Source organism: Dermacentor andersoni, chromosome 3 (genome assembly GCF_023375885.2).
Source record: "Dermacentor andersoni chromosome 3, qqDerAnde1_hic_scaffold, whole genome shotgun sequence".
Lineage (NCBI taxonomy): Eukaryota > Metazoa > Arthropoda > Arachnida > Ixodida > Ixodidae > Dermacentor > Dermacentor andersoni.
In genome coordinates, this window is record NC_092816.1 from 54,679,252 (window position 1) to 54,704,393 (window position 25,142).

Below are 25,142 nucleotides of genomic sequence, written 5' to 3' on the forward strand. Positions count from 1 at the left end.
GTCAGTGTATATTGATGACCGTACCACGTCAGATCGCTCACGTGTGTGATCATTGGATAGCGGCTTCGTTTGTTTAACACGGGCCCCATGAGCAAGGATACCCAGAGAAAGGCAGATAAGTTAATTTTAGAAAAGAAAAGGGGAGGGTCGGGGGGGGGGGGGGGGGGGAGAAGGTACTATCACTGCATCACAACGCAAAAAGCTCCAACAAATCAACGCTCAGCATTTCACAGCAGAGCTGCTACAGGCTCTCCAGACTTGTATATGTGCTTTGTTGACGAAAGATATCAAATGGTTGGATGTATTCTACGTTGCCTCCTACCAGGTGTGCAATCAATTTGCTGTGGTGCTTAGTCCGTAAACACACGTTTATTACGTGGTTTACTTTACTTATGGTAGTGCGTACGTTCTATATAGGCAGTCCATGTACCGGTCTGGTGGTTGGCCGTCGGCAATGGATCCAGCTATTTTTGCGCTAATATTAGCACTGAACCGACCGACCGACCGAATGATTGATTGATTGATTGATTGATTGATTGATTGATTGATTACTGACCGACTACGGGTATTTAGTCGAGAGGTAAATTTGTCACTGACTTGATTGATTGATTGATTGATTGATTGATTGATTGATTGATTGATTGATTGATTGATTGATTGATTGATTGATTGATTGATTGATTGATTGATTGATTGATTGATTGATTGATTGATTGATTGATTGATTGATTGCATATAGCCAGCTGACTGATTGGTGACTTACTGTAGTCGGTTGAGCGATTGAGGCTCACTGACTCGTGGGTTCACTGGTTGTCCCCTCCGACCCGCGCAGGTCTGATCGTGTCCACGCCCACGGGTTCAACGGCGTACGCGGTGGCGGCGGGCGCCTCGATGATCCACCCCAGCGTGCCGGCCATCATGGTGACGCCCATCTGCCCGCACTCTCTCTCCTTCCGCTCCATCGTCGTGCCGGCCGGCGTGGAGCTCAAGGTGAGGACACACACGCGGGCCCACCGCGCGACGCCTGTGCTCCATTGCGCGATAACGGCACGGACGTTTCAGTCTGTCGTGGACAATTTTGTGGTGTCCGTAAACGGGTGTCATGCACTTCACGGGATTCCGGAACACAGGGGACGTCCGTGCACGGCAGTGGCACAGCGCTATGTAGCATGCCGAGTCGAAAAGATGCAATAGCGCCGTATTGTGACGCTTTCTTCAACCACTATAGGCCTTACAAGCTCGTTGTTGCGCTGTTATTCTTGCAGTTAGGAGGAAAAAGAAAGAAAAATGACGCCACTAATGTATTAATGATTGCAATCTCATTGCCCGCGCCTTTGCACAATAAGATTGGTAGAACGTGGTTATAGCTCTGTGCGCTCTGGCAGACGTGAGGCTGTGAGTGTTTCGGTATTCTGCAAACTCACCGCGTTCCGTTCACCGCCACGGCTGTTTCTCGCACCAAGCGCTGCAGGTATACAGACTGTGCCCCCCTTATCCTTCTTTCCCTGCACCCCTTTCTGCGCAGATAATGGTATCGCCCGAAGCCCGAAGTTCGGTATGGGCCTCCTTCGACGGTCGTCTGCGTCAGGAGCTTCAACATGGAGAAAGGTGAGTCCACTTGCCCGGGCTTGCGAAGCTCACGTAACAATAGAAGCGCATTGAAATCATGGTGAAATTCATGCATCTGCTAGAGAGTGCGCTAATGGACCTTTGGTAGCTCGCCGACGCTGCTTCTGTAAAGGCTTATCCGCGAGCATGGCTATAGGAAAGAAGAACAGCAAATACAGCTGATCGGTGCTGCCACTTTACACGACATGTTATGGCTAAACCGCAAACACCCAACGACAAAATTAAAGAATGTGGCACCGCAGCGTGCTTTAATTGTCACTTTGTCGTTTGTGTATTTGTGCTTCAGTCATAACGCAGTACCAACGGACCCACTGGCCCAGTTCTGTACGATTTAAGCAACAGTTTGTTACATGCTTGAGTATCATTTTAGGTCTCTGCGTGCTACGTATTCAGTTTATGTTTTTGAATAATCGCAGCTTTGCGAACCACGATATCTTCCTGCACAGCTTTCGACATTTCGTGCGGATGGTCTTGCCGATAGCATGTTTCAATTAGGTTGTCGTCCCACTGCTCATACTTTTTTTTTCTCTCGGCGTAACGCGCAAGTTAATTTGGACAAAAAAAGAAGGGTGCGACGTCATTGCAATCAGTGTACCTTGTTCTTGTAACGCAACTCCACCATATATGGCCTGAAAAATTCGCGCTTTGTGTAAGGCTGGGGAACGCCGTTTAATAATTTTTTTCTACCCATATGCGTATCCTTGGACGGATACATAGAGCTGTGCGTAATAATTGTGGCAGACAGACACAACATTTATTCTATTTATTTCCTTGAAACGGAACTCGCTGCCAGGCGAAGTTCATTGACGGCGATATAAATTGTTTGCCACTGACAGACGATAAACAGACGAAATTCATTTCGTAGGCTTCTGCTGTTCAGGGATTTCTCAACATAGTCCTCCGAATGTACACTGTCTAAAGTCCACGGAGTGTCTATGCTCAATAGTGTACCTTTGTCGCTTATTGAGGAGAAGGGGAGGGGGGGGTAAGCAGAAAGGGCATCGTAGTAGAGCGCTTAGGTTTAGATTTGACCAACTGGATTTTATACTGGTGTGCGTTAAATGCTAAGCGCTCGAATGCCTTTGTACTCTGCGTCCGTTGGTATCCGTTGTTTCTGTTGACTCATCTAAGCTCATATTTACTAAATGTATAACTGTTCGGATACACATAAAACAAATGCGCGAGCAGTAGCTAATCGAAGCACTGGGACCCCTCTCTGTCTATGACGCAGCCTGAAGGTGACGACGTCCATCTACCCGGTGCCTTCGATCTGCGACCAGGACCAGATATCGGACTGGTTCGACAGCCTCGCCGAGTGCCTGCACTGGAACATGCGAAAGAAGCAGCGTCAGCTCACCGAAAGCGTCGACGTCGAGGCGGTCACGGACTCCAAATAACGCGCGACCTTTCCGTTAAACGCGCCTCGAGGGAGTCCCCACGACGTTGTCCTTCACATCTCCCCTCACTCCCTCCCGTTTTATTTTAAGTGTTATCCTTGCCGTGTTTCTGCTCTGTATACAATTTTCATGAAGGAAGTTTGATCGCGATCGTCCCGAGTCGTTGTTTACCGTCAAAGTTGTTTTGGCACCGGGTTCAGCGAAGGGAGCGTTTTAGCAGGAGGCGTTTTTTTAGCAACCGCGACTCCTGACCCCGGAGACGTAGCTACGTGCGCGGCAGACCACCTGCGCACGTGCAAACAAGACAGCGTCTACAACTGTGTGCTAAAGTGTTGTATTGTACGAGCGTCTCGGTGCGGCACTTAACATTGCGTCAATATGGTAATTCATGCCGTATTCTTGATCCATCACCTAAAGGGATACCTCAACTTTTGCGTGACGTAACGTCCACCACGATAACGCACTGCAGCGACGGGCAACCTACCGGTCTAACCAAACTATGCGATGTGAAAAGAACCGTTGATGGCAGCCGTGCCATTCGATCGTTTCGTCAGATTCGTTTCACCTAGCTTTAAGGTAACCAATCAACTCTTGCTGAAAGTGAAATGCATTTAAAATTGATCTACCGAAAAGAGGGCTCTGCGGTTGCGATACGCGCGAATTCCGCCATCTTTGTTCTTTCATCCGATCAAAGATCGCATAGATGGCACTATACGAGTCAGAGTTGACAGGATGGCAAAATTGAGTGTCCAGAGTAGCACGCCATGGATCGTGGGATGTATTGCCAATTTCGCAGAGCTATAGAGCTTCTAAATTGCTATGTCACGTTTTAGGATTAATTGCGCTGCCACTCTGTCGCTGCGGTTATTATGTTCGCACGGTGCAATTTGCACATTTGCGGAACGATATAGAAAGCAAGCGGTGCAATATAGTGCGACAGTATACAAATATACAAATCATAACCTTGAGCTAAAAACGCTGTCTTCTGGCGTCCTTGCGCTCCACTCGTTATTATTGTGCCGCTACCACTGGTCGAACGCAAGGAGGATCGGACGCCTGTTGGTGTTATATAGCAGCATTGTATGAAAGAAAACAGGACCGCTTCTGTTGTATTGGTTCTAAGTACAGAAAGGCTGTTAGGCTTCGAGAGCTTGAGCAGGCAGGCCAGGTCCTTGCTCTAGCTCACTGCGCCGCGCGGATGCCTATGCTGGCTGTCTTGGATATATAGCTAGCGCGAGTTGAAAAGCCTGTCAATGGTCAAAATGCTGTCTGCTCTACAGTAACATCTTATTTTTGTACTTTTATCCTCAATTGTTGAAACGTGAACACAGTCTGAGCCGTCTCACTCGGAGCAAGAGGAACATACTTTAGTAAAACATCGTGTGGTTACAATCTATAAGTTACGTCGCCTTGTAGTCTTCGTCAACGTCGAATGTGAGTACTGTGCCGCCTTTCAACTGATATATGGCGATTTCGTCTCCTAAACAAAAAAAAAAAAAAAGGATACTGCTTTGTCGCATTACATTGACCTTGGTGCGAAGCCGTCGTCCAACCTCACGTGAAGAAACGCTTCTTCTTCATTGCGGATATACAGCTCCGCGAACATCGAAACGCGAGAGACAGCACCTCACGCGTTTTGCATCAGAAATAAAATAACCTTTAACGCATTGTCAATCATGGGGAAAGCCGAGCTAACAGCTCCGTATAAATTTCACCACATAGCTTCAACACAGGATGAAATCGACCGACCACGAGTGCTATTGGTCCAATCAAGATTCCGTGCTTCAATAGCACTAAGATTATGGGCCACAGGACACTGTATTTCATCCAGAAGATCCTGGATTATGCAGGTGCGCAGTCACATAACGCATTCATTCTAGGATACCAATTGCTCAGATACTCGAGCCACAATTACTCTTTTTGTCTTCGGCGGACACGGCTTTGTAATGCATTTCACAGACACGAACTACAAAAGACGCTAAATAGAAGCGTAAAATTAAGTTATATTGTGGGATTGCAGTTCTCTATTGTGCCAAATATGATAGGGAAACGGAAGTGGTGTGTCAACAGCACTGTGAAATTTGGACGATAGCACCCCCTTTATGCATATCGCACGTTTCGAACAGCACCTGCACAGCGCAGCTCATTAACAACGAAAAAATATTACGCTGCGTTAAAAAGGAAAAAAAAAAAGAAAACGACTTACAGGCGAGGCTACAAAAATATACAAAAATTTGCCTAGAAATCTGATGCCCCAATAAATCGTGCTTTGGGTGCACGGTAAAATAATTCGAAAAAAAAATATCTTTCATTTTTTCCTTTAATGTTGAACTTCTCGCCGTCAAAAAAAGGGCAAACGTAGTTTTGAAATAATAATCTGCCAATATAACCGCCACTCCAACGTTCCCATTTAAAAAGCTGGTAAAGTTCTAGCTCGTACCTCACACCTCAACACATGCATCGCGAAGGTTGAAGAACGAAGTGCCATGTAAATAAAGCAAGACATCACTGCTTTTCGAAACGGTGCCGTCCATTCCGTGCGTAAAGTTGTCGTACCATTAACCTGAGAAACTGTTTTATTAGCTTTATTTTAACGTGACTATACATGGCAGCGCTCGTGATTAGCACTACGGAGCATGAATTGTCCAAGAACTGCGACTGCAGCGGTGCTTTTGGCCGGGGTTTTAAAATAGCTGCGTCAGCAGCTTTGTGCGCTCCAATATAATTTACATCTTTAAAGGTGAATAAAGGTGTAAATCGGTCTGTATACACCCTTGCACACAAAACGGTCTATAACTTACGCTGGCACCCAGGTGAGCTTTTGTGACCGATTTACACCGTATTTAGGGGCGTAAATTATTTTATAATTCGGGCACTGCTCTTGTATAGTGATACATGTGACGGCGCCAAATGTTCGTACCATGATGGACTGCTCACGGTATTGAGTATATAGGGAACAACGAAACGACAGTAGAATCGTGGTCGAAATATTGTGACAAGACACAGTACCGTAGTGCTTTGAGTTGTACCAAAAACAATGGACTCTGTATAAATACTGCGTCACTCGCATCGTTACGCGTGCAGTTTCACCCCCGCTGCAGATCACTATTCAATGCACCCTGTGATGCGAAGCCGCGCAGGAATCCCACTCTTCGATAAATCAGATACGAAGCGTAGAAAATTGAACGTGTGCAGTGGGATGTAGCTTGAAATAAACCACCGATGTTGCAGCGAGTCCAAGGGTCGAATTGCTTCCGCGTGAACATTGAAATGACAGGAAGGCTATTATTCAAAGCAATATGGGGCCACAAACCATACACGCATTGTGGAATGACTTCCGGAATCATATACGGCAGGAGCTGTCGTCGTTCGATTTAAAGCTAACTAGATATCCGGAACTGTGCGAGTTCGTGCTCCACATGTCGGGTATAACAGCGCCGTAGTCTCTTAGCGCATGCTCCACGTGGTGGGCAACGGCGCCATAGTCGTCAACGTTAGGCTTGGCAGTAGCAGCGCCAGCAACGCTGCCGTCGGCGGTGCTTCGGCATGGCTGACGCCGCTGCTGCCGAAGTACTTGAACGAGCGGTACACGTCCCGGTTCTGCGATTCGAAGGTGGGCCTCAGCTGACCGGCCATGTGGTAGACGCAGTAGTTGAGCGACACGAACATGTTCTTCCGCAGGGTGTCCAGCTGCGGCGCAAAGCATCTACCGTGTATAGTTTACGTAGACCATCGCATGGAACAAACCTTGTATACGATACGCGTTCATGGCAAAATCAATGAGAAATCTGCTCATTTAGGTTGCGCTAATTCTGTGCAACATTTGCACGCTGATCTACACCCCCTCCAGTAATATGAAAGGGAACACCCAAACTTCCTTCGTGAGACGCTGTACTGCGACTAAACACCCATGCACGCCACACATGAAAGTGCTCAATGAAACAATGTTCAAAGCGAAAGCAGCGTTTTACTGTTGGCAGACGTCCGATTCGGATTCACATATCACACGTATAATCTCGGCTTTAAAAGAATTTAAATGCGACGTTCTCTCTCGTATTACGACAGCACACTTATAAATTTCGAGTTGTTCAAATAGCGAAACTCTCGAAACGAATACGGAACATCTGCCTGCTTCTAAATGTATGAGAGAAACATGTGGAGGAAATGCAAAGTAAAATGAAAGCTTATTTGTTTCTGCACGCCGAGCTATTGTAGGGCCATCCAAACGGACAGCTTGTGGATTACGGAGAAGTAAAAGGTCTTGCAACGGACGCCTGTGGCATGCAGGTTCCAGTTACATTCGGCCACAGTTCAATATACGAATAGGTCAGGCGCTTTAATTCACCGAGTCGAATACCCCGATTGGAAACTGAAGTACAATGGGTTCCTTTTCAAAATTTCGGAGAATCGTGCAATAGCTTTATCGCATCGGAGGTGTACAGCGTAGGCGCGCAGCGGAAGACGCCAGCAGCAGCGCTGCTAGCGACATCTTGTAACAGCTTTAGAAACGACGGAACCCAGGCTTTAAGACGCAAACACCAGGAGAGAAGTAGACCGACACGCGCTGGGACAAGCAACGAGTTTAATGAAAACAACGACACAGAAGTTCACAGGGCAGCCAGAGCGCGCATGCGTCATACATGCCACGTGACTATCAACAAAACCCAAACTGACATCTAGTAACCACATTTTTTTTTTTTTTTCAAAATAAGCGATCTCTTTCTTCGACAGCGATAACGAGGGTACACTAACACATTGACTGTGACCATGTTTAGTGCCTGTCTACTTTTCGCCTGGTGTTTGCGTCTTAAAGTTTGGGTTCCATCGTTTCTAAAAGTATGTACCAAAAGACCTAGCAACAGACTCTTCTAGTAAGTGTTCGACCAATCATCTGCCTCAGAGATCGTGCGCGCGCAGGTTTAGCTCCGGCCGTCCCATTCGCCGCGCTCCGCAACGGGTTCGCCCCGAGATGGCGCTGTCAGCAGAGAAGGGGTTGTGCCTCTTTTGACATCGGAGAAGTACAGAGCAAAATCAGGTTTGAAGAAAGACTCGGGAACATGGATGAAAATAAATGGGCAGCTTAAGTGCACGAGCATCTGTAGTTGAAAAGCGCGGACACAGAATGGAGAAAGAGGCCAAGGAAGTTGGCAACCAAGTGCAGTGTAATTGAAACTGTAAACAGACAACCAGGAGTCATCAGAAAGAAAGTGAGAGAATCAGAGACGGTTAATTGGATGCAAAGAATAGAAACAAAAACGACTATGGAGAATTACAAGAATGAGAAGAAAGAAATTAGACGGGAAAATCTCTTCACTAACACAGGGGGCAGCGCCTTACTATTTGAGGCTCGCTATGGTTGCTTAAAGGGACACTAAAGCGAAACAATAAATCAGTTTATACTAATGGAGCATTGTTTGAGAACCCTGCAGGCAGTGATTTAAAAAAAATAGTTTGATTATTAGATGAGAAAATGAAGGTCCAAGTATCAGTATTTGAATTTCGCGCCAAAACCCCAGCGCCGGTACGTCAGCGTGACGTCAGGGATTCCAAAGTATGTTTTCGCATTTGGGCCGCGATGGCTGAATAAAGGTTCCCGAAACTTGCCATGCTTAATATTTGGTTCCTTTAGAACACAATGTAGCCAATCTGTACCGCTATATATAATTAGTAAGCTCTAGAAGATGCCATCAAAATCCAAGACGTCACAGCCCCCAGGTGCGGGAATCAAGTAGGCGTCGCCACCCGTATTTCGTTCTTGCGCTTTTTCTGGCTTACCAAACGTCTTATCGTTGTATGAGTGGTGTTTTTGGTGTTGTAGAACGGTAATTTACTGATGCAGAAGAGATCATTTTCCCCTTTAGTGTCCCTTTAAGGACAAAAACATACCGGAGCAAATATTCGGAAATAGATGAGGCATGTGTACGCTGCAGCGAAAATCCGCAGACCACCCAGGACATCCTTAATGGAATGCGAAGAGATTCACCGAGTGAGAACCGCAGGTAACGTACTCCTTCCAGAAGCGCTTGGGTTTAAAGTGGATGGAAGAATCAACCGGTCAGCAGTCGAGATAAGCAAGAGGCATTTAGAGTACTGGTGGAAAATCAGCAGGGAAGGTATTGATACGACCGGATCTCTGTCATAGCTAGCGACACAAGGTAGATCTTTAAGGGAAAAAAATAGATTAAGGAGAGGTGTACAAAAATGCTAGATAAGAAACATGTATAGCATACCTGATTAAAATCAAGCAGGCTAGGAGACTATTTGTCACCGGCCCGTTTCAAAGCGGATGCCATTAAATCATCACCGTCGTCAAAAAAAGAAAAAAACGTTTATCCAGTGACACCATAGATAATGCATTAAATTCGGCAATATGACAGAAATGGCGAAAGATAGAAAGGTTCACGCAAATGCGGTCGAAAGCTACATCCACTATTTCGTTTATTGCATTTGAAATGTTCTACAACTCGTAAAATGTCTTGCGTAACATTGAGTAACCGTACCTGAAATTTTTGACAAGGTGTCTCGTTTCGGTGTGCAAGATCACAGCAGACGTAGTACGAATGTGGCATTCAATTTTCGCGAGTCCATTGGTATACAGTGCGCTTGTAACCTCACCCCCTCCCCTTTTTTTTTCACCAGTTTGAGTGTGTGCCAGCTGACTGCCTTGTTCTAAGCAATCCATAGGCCTGCACATATCATGCGGTTGCACGGCAGGTATCCGCTTCAATAAGTTCACTAGCACATATCTGCTGACAGAGTACATTGAACATACATTGTGCTAAGCTGAACACAAATAAATTTTAAAAAAATACGAGGTTTTACGTGCCAAAACCACTTTCTGATTATGAGGCAAACCGTAGTGGAGGGCTCCGGAAATTTCTACCACCTGGGGTTCTTTAACGTGAACCTAAATCTAAGTGCACGGGTGTTCTTGCATTTCGCTTCCATCGAAATGCGGCCGCCGTGGCCGGGATTCGATCCCGCGACCTCGTGCTCAGCAGCCTAACCCCATAGCCACTGAGCAACCACGGCGGGTCGACAAATAAATTCAGAGAACAGTAATCCGCAATTAGTGAAGTGTATAAAGGTAAACCTGTACGCGGATAAATAAACTGCTGGCTCTCCCGTAATCAGAATAGATGTAAACATGAAATGGCTACCGGCAAAGCAGATTGGTTAGAGATGGTACTAGCCACAACCTTGTAGTACATGTTCGCAACGGCACACCCTACCACACCACACCGCACTACGCCACGCCATACTGTGCACTGCGGTCCACATGGCGTCTTTTGCTGCCGTGTGGTGCCGCCGCCTTCAACCGCTTTTCTTCCAACAGTGCAGTGAGCTCAGCGTCTGCCGCTACCTTTTCTTCTTGGCGCGTCGAACTGGACGGCTGCAAATAGGCGGCCTTAGGTATGTATGTGGCCACGGTCCGCGGGGTGTTGTCACCTTCGTGAACGGTCGCATCATCCTGGCGTTGTCGCCACACTCTAGTAGTCTCCTGCTCGGTTTCCGGCAAACGCTTCCTATACCTCTCCTTTCATTACGCTGCATTGCTCGGCTTAAGGGGAAGCTGAAGAGTCTGTCGAATTCAGTAAGACTCTCATGTACGGATGCGGGAACCTTATAAACCGTGCACATAAAATTTTTGGCGGAATTTTTCACTTAGGAACGGCGTAATCGCCGGTTAAAATTGCGCTGACGCTCAGCCCCACGTCGAACGCCGCGCGCTGCTGCTGAAGATGCGAGTGGAGACCGGAAACTGCGGCGTAGTGACGTCAGCACTGGTGTTCCGCTCCTTCGCAGTCTCCGCGACCGTGCCTGACCACGCTTGTTTCTGCGTGCGTGCCGTCATAATCTGCCTCGCTCGAGCCTGCATTCCTTTGTTTGTGTGTATATAGGAGTGGTAGTTGACGTGCGCAGCATCAATTGAAGTGGTGGGCCAATCATGCCGGCGTTCTGTGCAGCCTATGGTTGCACGAACACCAGCGGCCGCGACGATGTTCCATTAGTCCCCGCAAGACAAGAAGCTTGCAGCTAAGTGGGAGGCTGCTGTGAATCGAATTTCAAGCGCTCAAGAACAACAGTGCTGTGCTCTAACCACTTCCGTGAAGACGATTACTACCAGAGTTTATCGAAAAGGCGTGAATGAGTGAGAGTACGACTTTCTGCTAGCTTTCTAAACGCAGCGCGAAAAGGTTGGGGCAACGAACGCAGAAAGGCGGGAACCGGTGCGGGCGGACAGATGGTAACTGGTCTTGGAAGACCTTATCAATACACGAACTCGTCCAAACCTGGATTTTCATTTATTGCTAGCTCCTTCGTGTTAGCACGCTAAACGGAAGGTACATGTTCATCTCCCACCCTTGATGGAGGTTTGGTCGCAAACCGCCGTTAATTTTCTATTCGGACGTGTGTTGTGAAACAGCCAACATGCAGCTACCATAATGCAGTGCAAGTGCAAATTTTCATGTGTTTGAAAGCCGGCGCACGCCAGGACGCTGCGCTCCCCCTCACGCACAGAGAGAAAGCGGCTGTCTCACGTAGCCGACGGAATTCGCCGCCTTTACGGCTCCGGTTACGATTAGCGCGCGGATGGCGCGCTTATGAAGGCCACTACACGTGCTACAAGAGCCGGAAAACTTTTCCCGCATGTAAACCGTCTGTGTAGAATGCCGACAGCTTTGGGGCAGCGCACAAACGCCGACGATCGCATCCCGCCTTTCGTTCCACGAGCAGGCATGCAGGAACATAACAGTACAGTTGTTTGCCCGGAAACGAACTCACTGGATCGCTGAATACAGCTTTGCAAACAACATACCCACCAATGAACGTTTCTAACACGGGGAGATGCTAACATTTCGATTTCGTTCGCGGCGAAAGTACTGCTTGCTACCAGCATCATTTGCTTCTTGGAGAGGCCGGCTACGTATACATGTAGGGAGCAACGCCGAACTCCTCAGAGAAACGCAAGCTCTCGAAATTTACCATTACCGTCTCACCAAACCACAGCGCCGAACCACCTTGCACCTGCTTCATGTGTGGCGGCAGCGGCCGGTCCGGACGAACACCAATGTTGACGTCACGAGGCGCCCGCCCAATCACAGTGCGGAAACGAGGCGCACGTGCGGTCCGAGTCTGCTGCTGCGCTTTTCGTCGAAATAAAATCTGTTTGCGCTTTCTTTCGCTCAATTTCGATGCGATATTCGAATTCGTAGGGTTGAAAGCCATTACGTACAGCTCTTCACTCATTATTTCTGGAAAACTATTCAGCTTCCCTTTAAGCATTTGTGACGGCGACCTCATTGAAATGAACGATGCAGAAGACATGCGGCAACGATGCGACGCAGGCCTGAAAGCTTACCGAGCTGAAGTGAACCTGTTTTGAAATGAATTTCATTGCGCATCTCGTCTCGGCCAAACAAACATCCGCGGCGCGCCGGCCGCTGCCGGCTTGTTCACGCAGCGTGGCGCCATCTCTCGAGGCGGCGCAAAACCCGCGCCGCGGATCTAGCGGACCGCTGGCGTTGAAGAGAGCACAGGCAATCCTGTCTCAGCGCCAAAAGATGACAATCAAACGTATGGTGCTCTGAATCTGCCTTTTCAAGTTCGCTATTGGAAATGACAAATTAAACTTCAGCACACTACAAGCTTGAGTGCAATTGTGAACAAACATTAGGAAGAAATCGCAAGCAATTTATTTGTAACTTCCATGGGCAGTAACTGACGTATGTAATGCGTTCCTGCACGAAGGGTTGGGGGCCAGAGACCGCATTTTCTTGAGCTTTGACTGGTTGTTCGGATGATCTCGTTTTGTTCTCACAAAGATGCCCGGATGTTCTCATTTCGTCCTCGTCTTGAGTTCCCGGATAAAGGCTCTAGATTTTGGCTCAAACTCTCTTGAAGGTCGCCGACAACGGGAGCTAAAAGTGTTTCGTGCTAAAACAAGGACATGGTTCAAACACTACTGTTATGCCCTCATGTCACAACAGGCACATTTTTTTCACTAGGGATTCAATAATTACATAAAATGTCGTGTCTTCCAGCCATCATAACAAAACAAAAGGTTCTTCATCAAAGCGCCTTTCATCCTCTGTCATCGTCCTCATTACTGACATATTGACAGCTTTCTTTCAGCCTGTTTTGCTTTAAAATTTGTTCAAGCTTCTAGAGGCCTATGAGCGCTTTCTTCGCGTCAAGGCACTTCACGTTTTTTGACATAAAACACGGGAAGACTTAACTCCGCGCTTATACTGAGCCCTTCCAGGACTGAAGTGTGGGGAGTTTAGCGGCGGCGTCATCATTCTCGGGATCACAATGTCGGAAAGCCGTTCCAAGCGTTGGAAGATATGATCTGGTATGGCTCCGGTAGCCAAACCTTCGCACTGGTACATGTCGTCGCACGCTACCTTGTTATCTGGCGTGGGAACTGTCGGTGCGTCGGCTCGGCGATGCCGATTGCGAGCCGCTCTCCCAACTGCGCTTACTGGCAGTGCCTTCGTGCGTCCTGCCGTTGGCTTTGAATCGTGGTCTGACGAATCAGAGCCACGGGGTCGACTTGCGCTTGGCCCCGCTCTTGCGGTGGCTTTGGGTTGTTTACAACGGGCCATTTTTAACGCACACTGAGCGCCTGTCTCTGACGGCTTCTGTCTTCCGGTGCTCTCTTTGTTCCGCGCGGCGTCCAGCTCTGAAGAGTCAGCTTCTTGGGTGTCATTCTGTTCAAGAGCATTTCCGCAATCGCTCGTACCGCACGCTTCGGACCGTGCCAATTTTCTCTGTGTAGCATTGGTGCGCGTTCTGACGCCTCGTGTAACCTTTGATTCAGGAATTCCAGCACGGGTGCCTTTCCCAGCTGGCGTTTTGGTTAAAGTTGCGGTTACGTGCATTTCAAACACTAGTGGTACTTGCTGGTCTCTTGAGGCGGTATCCTGGCCCGCAGCGTCACCCTCCTGTCCTGAAATGTCAGTTTTATTTTGATTCTGTTTCCTTCGCATCAGTCGTGTCTCAGGTCTTCTAAACTGAGTATTTGATGCATGCTGCTCAATGACCACGGTGGGAGTGCACTTCCTCTGCTGTTCTCTAGCTGCGTTATCACATAATTCACCGCTTGTCTCTGGAGCGCGCATGCTGTGCATTCCGTGTGAAGTGTTTTGAATACCATCCAGTATCAATTTGCGCCTACCTTTCATACTTGATGCTTGGGAATCTGCTTTCTTGCTCGTGGTTTGGCATAAATTATTGGCTTACGTACTGCGGCTAGCAATTTGACCGACTTCTCGTTATCGGCCCACGACTCGAACGAGTAGCCGCACCGCAACTTTACTTTGCCGCTTCGGTAGTTTGAACTCCACTGGAAATGTTGGAGAATACGGTATACTTGCTTTGAGACAGTCTTGGCTCCTTTCGCAGACGAAATAACTCCGTGCTGTGCTTAAAACGTACGCGATACCGGCTTTACCTTCGCTCCTGGACGTTGGTCGCCTTCAGTCTTGCCAATGCGTGGAGTCGGCAACGGCACGGTTCCCACCGTCGGGAATGCGTAAGGACGACCGTCGTCAGTGGGCGTTGGAACTGGGCGCTGTACCTCGGTTCATGGTCACGTCACAGCCGTTCGTAGACCGACGCCGCTCAAGGGTGGTAGTGTCCGTAATTCGACACGCTCTTCGAATCGCGGCACGACGCCGGGCCTGGATCGCTGACAGCAACTCGGCCCGCACGACTTGCTTGGCGTTTCAGTAGCTCGCCATAATGCAGTCATTCGGCGAGCAGTCTGGTAAGATATGTCTCATGCAAGACGAGCGGTTTTCGGTCCAAGCGTATCGGAAGAGAAGGTCGTACGCACTACGCTGGCTGCCGTCAACACAAGCAAAACAGGAACCGCTCGACATAAGCACGTCGTCTGTCAGAAGGAAGAAAAGGGAGCGTCGTGCTCGGATCTCGAACTCTCGTCGCTCTAGCTCGAAATGGGTCCAACAAGCAATGACGACTAGAACATTGCCCCTCGAGGACGTTGTAGTCGCTGCGCATGCGCGAGCTGACAGAAGTCGAGAAAGAAGGACAACTCAATTTTTTTCCCGGATCTCACATGACACGAAGGATCCGTAGTGGCTGCGCATGCGTGAACTGAAAGAAGTTGAAGGAGGACAGTAGCCAAGGCGGTTAAAGAAAGCCCCCTTGACAATAACCCCCTACCGAATTTCATGTGATAAAAGTTGCTTTTCTTTTACTTCAAAAAACAGCTCTCAAACACAAACTAGTCTTTGCCGCGTCAGCTGCATGACACCAGAACAAATCTCCAGAGGGCTCCACGTTGACTGCGCATGCGCGAGCTGAGAGACAATAAGGAGGATAACTCTCCTTTATCGAATGTGACGTGATGAAGCTGCTTAAGTAAAGCTGGAATTCGGATAGTTGGTGTTCATTCATTTTCCGATGTATGAACTACTAACGCGGAAGGACACACCAGACATGCAGACGACTAGGCGCAGACTACCGCTTGGTTTATTGCCAATGACACGTTTGCCCTTTCGTACGCCAGAAAATAAACCAAAACTGAAGTGAAGAGTTGCCCAATGTAACCATTTTGCTTAAGTTTTGAGACAAATTTGTCGGCACCATTTTTTAAAATGCGAGAAGTATAAAATCAAGAATTATAATGCACATCGTCATGGTGCATAAATGCTGCCACATTGTGACACGACGAAGCTAGGCATGTTGTCGACGCGTTGCGCTCCTTGGAATCGCAAGGCCGAATTGATAAGCATAATTGCTAACGGGTCCGGGTTGACCTTGTTCCAAAGCTACGTACTAGTTAAAGACATTCACAAGAAAACACGCTCGCATTCGGCATTTCAAATAAAGAGACGGAGTTTTCGGGCAACATTCCGCGAAGTGGGATGAAGGGCATACGCCCGTGACAACAAAGCGAAGTTTTCTTGACATCACTCTTGAACTTTGATATCGGTTTCTTCTAACATCTGCTGTCGCCTGCGCAGCTGCAAATTGTCGTCACGCATTCTTGCATTCGTCAAGTTCGGACGACACGTCCAGCACCCTTTCCGCACGCTTAACTCTCGTGAAAATCTCATCAATCCCGGCTGACCGTGGCGTTTGAATAAAAGTTGTGCGCTACATGGTGGTCTTAGTTTATTCGCGCGGTTTATGACGCATGCGCATAGTAGCAATTAAGTGATTTAAAAACGCGTAAATCGCCAGCACGGCGCCTTTCGGCAATAGCAAGAGCAGTTGCGTTTCGCAAATAGCTAGGAAAAGGTACTACTCTGAACCACTAGCCAATCAGAAAGGAGCTATTGACGTCATCAGACGGTATAAAAGAGACTGTAGAGGACCTTGTTGACCTTTTCTCTCATTTGTGAACGCCCCCCCCCACCCCCCCCCCCCCGCCCGGTACATCCAGACAGCAGCGGAACAAGCACAAACGTCCCGAAACCATCGACACGTCGTAATCTGTAAATATAGACGTGCGCATTCTATACATACCATATGTCGCGTTTCAATGCACCGTTCTCCAAAACTAAGACAGCTTACATAAACAGACATCCGGGATATGTCCTACCTAATTATTTTCGTAAGCGGTGTTCCGAACCAGAAGGTGACCCTTCTTTTGCCTGGTCTAACGTTTATTAGTGGCGGTATTTAAAAATGATATGGCTGTCCCATTGCACCATCCCGGCTCTTTGTGCTTTCTTTAGTTTCTGGATTGATAGCGTTCAACCTACGGAGTACCGACAAAGCATTTGGCAGTTTCAATTGCAGATTTACTCTCAGTTGCTTCAGGAACTGTAAGCAGAGCTCTTTAGAACGCTCTTTTGACCTTCTTCAGCACGAGGTCGATCAGCTTCTCACTGAACATGTCTCCGAGATCTAGAGTTCAAGGACACCAATGTCACGCCAATTCGCTTTTACGCAGTTTAGACCCCCAGTGCCCCGCGGTAAAGACGATATTGATCACCCTTGGCAATATACTGTGATTACGACAAAGTGGCTCTTCTGCTTTTCAATTATTGTTCTGCCTTCCCGCAGCAGATTATTTAGCCACTGAATATCCAATCATCAGAAAGGCACCCGACGTAAGCTTTTTCGCTTTGCCTTCAAATGCTGGAGAACATTGCGCACAGACTATAGACGAGCGATGGTAAACGAAAGAAGTAGATCATTTGGCTGTGGTTGAGCAGAGGTGACAACATCGCGATATGTAGCATACCACAGGAACACGATATCTGAAAACATAGGTTCATTGTGCGCTTGTAAAGTGACCGAACACGTGTAATGCTTTATTAATCTATTCACTATAACCAGCGCTCCCGTTCATGATTTTTTTTTGTCCTGCAATCTTCGAAAGTTGGCTAGAAGGTCCGCCCAGATACAAGGCAAATGTAGCCAAAAAGTAGCCAGGGATCGAGATTTAAATCTTTGCGCCGAGCACAAAAATTAGCCGATGTGGCGGAAAGCATCTACCAACAACATGCTCAGTTGATGCAGCCCAAATATGGGCTGCACTGAATTGAGCATGTGGGATGCATAGGCTAGAAAAAACGACAAAAATACTACGGAGAACCTGGAACTGGACGTACACGTTGATACAAAGGCGTATGCAACATATGATTAACTGTCGCCAGGTATATTATTTCTTCTAAGGCTTGCTGGTGGGCTATTTGGTTCTGATTCATACTGTAGTGAATGAACATCAGCGCGAAATGACATGGACGAGAAGACGACACACACATGCGCTGCATAATAACGAGCGAGTTTTTGTTACCGTGGCGTTTTTTTGTCAGCTCTATCTCGGGTGCCGTAAACAAGATGCAAGGTGCGCTTGCACATGTGTCAGCCTCATTTCATTATACTCGGAGCCTCCACGATTTCCCTATAAGCATCTTCATTAGGGCGGGCGACGGCAGAGTGGGACATTTGGTATGCGGGAACAGACGTTCCGCAGCGAGGTTGCTTGATAGGACGAGCTGTTGCCATGTGCATTTACGTTCTTTTAATCTTTCACCGAGGAAGCGCCCAGCTTGTCCCATCATCATCATCATTATCATCATCATCATCAACAACATCATCCTATTCATGTCCACTGCAGGACGAAGGCCTCTCCCTGCGATCTCTAATTACCTATGCGTCATTTCTTACACGAACGAGCATTCCACAACCCTGTTCTTGGACTTCCCCAATCCACTTCCCTTTCTCTTTCTCTCCATTTGTTCGCTTACTGGACTCCCAGATGCAGCCGTCGATAAGCATGCCGAGCTTCTAAGTCTCCTCTAGACGAGCTGCTGTAACAGCATGGACTCGCAGAGCGACGCGCGTCGCTCGGTTCGCCAGTATAAATGGCGCTCGCTCCGTCCATCCGCGGCAGCGGGGGCACCGCGGTGAGAGGGACAGAAAAAAAAAGAACCGGAAAGCTCGCCTTCGTGCATAGCACTCGCCGCAAGCGTTTCCCGATAAAATTACGGTTGCGTAAACTACAGTTTCCAGGAAGCGTGAAAAGTAGTCGGGGACCTTTGCATGCTATCGGGCGTTCTACTCTTAAAGGGACACTAAATGTTACCAGAAAGTCAAGTTAAAGTCATAAAGCAATGCTCTAGAACGTCTAAGGCGTCGATATAATCGCGAACAGAGCTTTAGTAACCGAGAAATTGAGGTAAATGCATGACACGATTTGAGACCCCCCAGCGATATTCCGGTACTAGCCCGATGACGAAAGCACTCCTCATCATAATTTATGTCACTATACTCAACTACTCGTATTAAAAAGAGAATTTCATTAGATTATAAGACGGAAGAAAATGCTACTTATCTATTTCTATTCCATTCTAAGAAAAAATAACATTTTACGTTACCCTTGAGTAGTATGGGTGATCGAAAGGTTTCGTTTTCGCTCGACTCTGCGCGCTCGACTTTGCGCCGCGCGCGCGCTTTGGAGTTTCAGTTGTTTCTTTATCGCGTCGTGCTGTGGTTGTCCTGCTGGCTCGCGAAACTTGCATTTGGAACAAGCAGCGAGAATGCCACGTCCATGTGATGTCGTGGGATGCGCGAACGGTCCGCAGAACTTGGCCAAGGGCAGTTGCAGCGGCGAATCCAACGTTACTTATCACTGTGTGCCAACGAGTGAACCTCTCCGTTCGAAGTGGTTAAGTGCCGTACCTCTGCCACAGCGCGCTGGCAAAGAGCCGAAAAAATCACGTAGTGTGCTCGCTGCACTTTCTTACAGAGGATTACGAGTTCAACGCCGACTTCCTGTAGTCGCGTGAAGGGTCTTTCAAAGCAGGCCGTCGTCGTAGTAGTACGCAACGACGCTGGCAGCGCGAGCCCTCAACACCGGGTCATGTTCATCAGTGCTTAAATCGCTGAACTCGAGCCCAGCATCGCGAGCTAATGTGTCGTTGTCAGGGTCATCCATTGCAACGAGCGTCGAAGTTGGAGTCATAAAATAAAGAACCAGCTTATCGTCGTGCGCTTTCCCTTCCGCTAGCCACCATAGTTCCGCTTTCGCGCTGCTGTCGGCTCTGTCTTGGCTCTTCTGGCCGCGCGTTCGCGTTTTGTGCAGAAAAGCCTAGCGCCGTCTGCGGGAGCCGTTTTACTCACCGATGGCGCAACGTCACTATGAGACCATGACGTCAATACTCCTCGATCGGAGGGCGGGTGATTTGAACTGCGCTAGAGGTATACGCGGACGCTTCAGAACGCATTTTCTCTTAAAATAAGTCTCTTCTTCGCACGAAACAAGCGTTTCGAGGTTTCTGGGATGGTATTTCAACAGTCCACCTTGACTTCATATTAACCTTTAGTGTGCCTTTAAAGGCGAAGCTTAAGTGTCTCCCAAGCTTTCTTGCAGCCAAACGCACTTCGCGATCTCTGGAAACCCTCTAATTACTCTCCGCGCGCGAGCCGCGCATGCGCCGTCGATATCGGTACAGCAGGACGGCGGTAATACGCCACGAGTATCCGTATAATTGCTATCGCAATAAAGACTTCCGCAGATCTGAAGCAATTCTGCTGCGAAGAAATCTTCACCTGGTCCTCTCCGATGGAGGCCGGCTTGGCCATCACCAGCGTCGGTATGCTGCTCGTGCAGGGCGGGAAGGTGAGCGATCCCGAGTAGGCGTAGTAGTGCTGCGCGTACGGCGCCATGAGCGAGCTCAGCCGCAGCTGCACCGGCACCCGGGCGCCCCACACACCGCGCAGCTGCCGCGTGCTCTGCACGAGGGGCTCAATGGCCGCCACGCTGCCCGGCACCTCCTGCACAACGCGCGAGCTACATCGTTCAGAGGAGAGCGTCTTCTAGGGCTTGATTTGTGAGGTGTATAGATCCTCTCCACCTCACTCCCGTGGCTGCCGCCATATATATATATGGCGGCGTGCGGCATGCGTGTTCCCGTAGGGTTGTGATACATGAACACTGTACTTATACGTGTGTCACAATCAATCTTGTTCGGGCTCGATAACGGTCGAATCCGTTGTAAAAAGAGGCAGCGGATATATATATATATATATATATATATATATATATATATATATATATATATATATATATATATATATATAACGTGGTAATGCGTCCGTCCGTAGCTTGCCGGCCTCCGCTGCCTCTTTTTACAACGGATTCGACCGCTATCGAGCCCGATCAAGTATGATCGCTATCGAAAGTGCCAGAGTGACACACGTATAAGCACAATGTTCATGTATCTCAACCCTACGGGAACACGCATGCCGCAACCGAGAATAGAAGCACCGCGGAGGCGATGCGGTCAATTCTGAGGCAATGAATGGCTAGACTCCGCACAAGCGCCATCTGTGTATAGTGAGCGAACTAGCCGGTGAAAATTGTCTGGGCTTTCGCTGCACTGAACGGTATAACGGAACCAGGCAGGTCACAAACAAAAGGACTCTTACTGAATGAATTAAGATGAACAACGAAACCATAGGAAACATAGGGGATGTTAATTGTCATGTTTAATTGAAATGTAGATATAAAAACTCATAGGGCGGTTACGAGTGGGTAACGCGAAAGTTTAGGCGTTAGCTGTGGTGTGGGATAGGCGTTACCGCTCCGAATATCGAGCTTGCCGAATCTCTTGGAGGTCTGAAAGTCTTCCATGGCATTCCAATGTAAAAAAAAAGGGGGGGTTTTGCGTGCCAAAACCACAATCTCATTATGAGACACGCCATAGTGTAGGACTCCAGAAATATGGACCACCTGTGGTTCTTTAGCGTGCACCTAAATCTAAGTACACGGGTGTTTTCGTATTTCACCACCATAGAAATGCGACCGCCGCGCACACACGCTCGCGCGCGAGCGCGTAATATTTTACTTGCGAAATTCGCTATGCAGGTAGAATCGCATTCGACTATAGAGGTATGGCTTGAATGCAAGCACAGCCAAAATAGCGACGATGACAACACACGTTGTGGCAGGACATGTGCGCAAGCGCTCTGATCACTGTGAGGTCCTTCTTGGGCGAGACCCAAGCCTCAACCTGCGGTCACATATACTCACGCGGAAGAGGACGGACACGATTGCGACACCGGAGTTCTCGTACAGGCAGCTGGTCGTGGTTGGCTTCTTCGAGGAAAACAGAAGCTGCATCTGCATGAGTGGAGGAAGAAGCGCATGCGCGCATACCACGTGCTCATGAAGTTCACGGGTACCACGTGTTCAGTTCAGTTCAACATTCAGTGGCGACGTATAGCAGTAAATGCGAGATAAAAATGCGTGGGCATTACGTCGCACTTCGTCTGGGGTGCCGGATCCATGATTTAAAGCGCGTCTCCCCCCTCCCCCCACCCCGCCATTCCAAATTGTTGTTCAGGAGGTTGCTCGACATATGTTCTGCCTCTTCGATAAGCGAAGCGCAACCGACGGTGGTTCCGAGTAGAGCCCCTCCATACACGCTCGAGATACATTGCGTGTATTCGCGGGATTCTTTCACGATCGGAAGGACACTTTTGTGTAACACGTATCGAACAACAGAAAGCTGTGTGAGGAGTTCTTCATTTTTATCTAAATTTTTCGCATTGACGCTTTTCATCTAATTATAATATTTGAGAAGTTGATTAACTAATTAAGACTAATTATGTAATTAGGCGGAATGCAAAAAAAATAATATTCTGAGTATCTGAAACAACTTTACTTTGATTCTCTCCAGCTACGTGGCATTCGCATATTTTTAAATCTTGGTGCATGATAGTTGGGACACCGTGTATATCGGGGGAATCAACGGAATGAGGTTCAAGTCATGCAGGCTCTTAGGGTATCATATATTTGTACTACCCTAATGTGTAGATATTTTAATAGCTATAAATAGACGTTTACAGAGAACTGCAACGGGATATTCTCAAGCATGAAGGCATATATGATGATTTCGCGTAGAGTTTCTCAGGCAGATATATACAACCGAGTAGTACGCATTGTGTAGATAGGCCGGAAATGCGCAGAAATAGTGGCAATTCACCAAGGACTGAAGCGAGAATACCCTCTCCTTTTGTCGTTGTTCACATTTTGTGTTAAGGGCATAGAAAAATTAAAAACAAGCGGGCGGCAGGAGATCACACAGATTTGCACCTCGAAAGCGTGTACATGAAATGGCGGAAGAGGTCAAGAAGGTTGGCAACCAAGTACAGGGTAACTGAAGGTGTAAGTAGACAGCGAGGAGTCATTAAAAAGAGGGAGAGAAACAGATATGGTAAATTGGATACAAAATATGGAAGCAAAAGTGTCCATGAAAAGTTACAAATACGGAAAGAAAGAAATCAGGGAAGAAAATCTGTACGAGAACACAAGTGACAGTTATTTGCAGTTTGAGGATCGGCCTGAGGACAAAAACATACAGCAACAATTACTCGCAACCGTACGGGAGCAAGTGTCTGCTGAAGCAAAAGTCCGGAGGCAGCTGGGCACATCTTGATGGAGCACGTCGCCATGATATTCATTCAGCAAGAACGCTACAGAACGTACACCTTCCAGAAGAGCATGAACTCAAAGCCGGTGGGAACATTAACTGGTCAGCGCCAGAGATAAGCGAGAGACATTTATACTATCGGTGGAAAAGCAAGGAAGGGATCTACAGAGCCGCGGTCGTTACAGAAATAAGTAGCTGTACAATACTCAGATGGAGGTTTTAATGAATATACGAGAAGGTCAAGGAAATATGAGCAGCATTTTGCACTGGCTCAGACGCACTGAAACCTGATTAGCTGAAGCAGGCTATATAAGGGGACTATTTTCCGGCTCCCCGTTTCAATGTAGATAGCAATAGTACTAGAAATAATCATCACTATAAGCACCTCTCACGCTCCGCTAAGGAGCTGACTTCGCCCCCTCACGTGTCCCCTGATTGCCCTGACCGTTGCCCATGACCTGGGCTCAAAACGTACTTATCGTATTTCGAACCCATCGACTTATCTGGTAAATGTCGACGAATTAAAGATTTTCAGAAAGGAAGCAACATAGTCTGTAATTATTATCATTACAAATTAATAATAATCATCATCACAACCTTGTAACGAAAATTAAACATTAGGATTACTATTTCCATTACAAGTTGCACAACCGCAGGTGCATAATTCAGTCGGCGCACCTCGGCGACGTACTCCTCCTTGCCGATACGATGCTCGGAGCCGGGCCCCGTCGGACGTCCGAACCGCAAGATTGCGCGGGACAGGTTGTAGCGGACTGCCAGCGGACCACCGTAGAGGCTCACCGTCCCGTCCATGAGGGTCATGTAGACTGCGAACCCGCCGGCAACGCGCGGCGTAAGACACGCCCGTAGACCGACAATTCATTTAGCCACAACTTCAGTTGCAGCGCCTCGTAACGCGAATTTATTAGAGAGTTATATCTCAGAGGTCCCAGCGTAGACGCTACTGCGCATGTGCGGTACGCTGGGGTCTAAACTCTTCCATTCGTGCGGCACTTCGCTGCCGTCTCCGCTACAGTTACTGGTAGCATATACAGTAACTCTAGTCTCCGCTCGCTCGCCGGGCCCGCTGGCCCGTAAACCCGCTGAACTATAACGCTCCGTTGTTGTTTGGTATAGTAGAAGGGTACTCACGAACCGTGGCAATTTTCTGAAGTGAAACGTACACAGCAGGTTGTGAAGATGATGAAGTAAACTTTGTAAAAAAAAAGATAGAGCCGGCGGTATTGTGTATGTCGCCCTCAGGTTGGTGGCTTCCTTAATCCGGATGAAATGTTTATATGTCATTGCATTGTTAGATATAACTATGTACAGTTTTAGATGTTTAGATTATGTGCAATTATCCATACGCACATCATTTGACATAATTACTCAATGTCCATCGGTTGACTGATTGTGGTTCCGATCGTGTCTTGACCGGTGACATCATTGGCGGTTACACTGGTGGATTCACCAGTTATGGTAGAGCAAGCCCAATGTGCGTCACATATGCTGACGTCAATGCGCGCTTATGGAAGAACCCGGATGCGCTATGCCTAGAATCCGAGGGCGGATGACGCTCGCACATTGCTTCATCGACGCTCTACCGGGTCTGAAGGTCGCATTGAGCGCTATGTGGGCGGTTAATAACAGCTCTGAGCTCCGAATACAGTCCTATAGGTCACTGCTTAAGACGATCTTTTAGTAAAGCAATGAAGGGGGCTAGTTGGTGAACGTTCATGGTTATATTGCGCTCAGTTTTACACAGACGATATAAGTGAAGGACGGGACGTGGACGGACGTAGCGCAACGTTCGTCCACGTCCCGTCCTTCCACGCTACGTCCGTCCACGCTACGTCCGTCCACGTCCCGTCGTTCACTTATATCGTCTGTGTAAAACTGAGCGCAATATAACCTTGAGACGATCTGTTAGACTACACTGCTTTCGGGATCGGCCCACGTAAATGGTTTACATTCCAAAAAAATGCTTCGCATTAAAAAGAGAACGCTCTTGAATAAGGGAAATTTGTGCTCTTTAAATATAAAGAAAAGATGGCAACTTAAGGGACTTGTGATAGCATGTCCAGTTTTCTTTACGGGCATATGCGTGTCCTTGCTGGCAGCAACTTTAGTGAGGTTTTCGACGTGTCGCATTGAGAAACAGATACGTTAGTAAAAACAGGCAATAAGCAGAAAG

General features: G+C 47.9%; 2 protein-coding genes across 8 annotated transcripts in view; one reads left to right on the forward strand and one right to left on the reverse strand.

Annotated features, from left to right (window-relative positions):
• The window catches only part of LOC126520803 (NAD kinase-like), a 167,891-nt gene extending 164,714 nt beyond the window's left edge, over positions 1 to 3,177 (forward strand). For all 7 annotated transcript variants that reach the window (XM_055063338.1, XM_055063331.2, XM_055063348.1 and 4 more), the window contains exons 9-11: positions 833 to 990; positions 1,526 to 1,608; positions 2,861 to 3,177. In XM_055063338.1, coding sequence (XP_054919313.1) covers positions 833 to 990; positions 1,526 to 1,608; positions 2,861 to 3,026 — 407 coding nt within the window. In that variant the 3' untranslated portion in view covers positions 3,027 to 3,177. The remainder of the gene's footprint in view (positions 1 to 832; positions 991 to 1,525; positions 1,609 to 2,860) is intronic.
• Positions 3,178 to 3,278: 101 nt separating this feature from the next.
• On the reverse strand, positions 3,279 to 23,811 carry LOC126520816 (carbonic anhydrase 3-like). The gene is made up of 4 exons (XM_050169610.3): positions 23,627 to 23,811; positions 21,547 to 21,636; positions 20,064 to 20,288; positions 3,279 to 6,716 (listed from the first exon to the last, which is right to left on the reverse strand). The coding sequence occupies exons 1-4, from the start codon at positions 23,768 to 23,770 to the stop codon at positions 6,474 to 6,476; spliced, it is 702 nt and encodes a 233-aa protein (XP_050025567.2). The 5' UTR covers positions 23,771 to 23,811; the 3' UTR covers positions 3,279 to 6,473.
• Between the last annotated feature and the right edge of the window lie 1,331 nt (positions 23,812 to 25,142).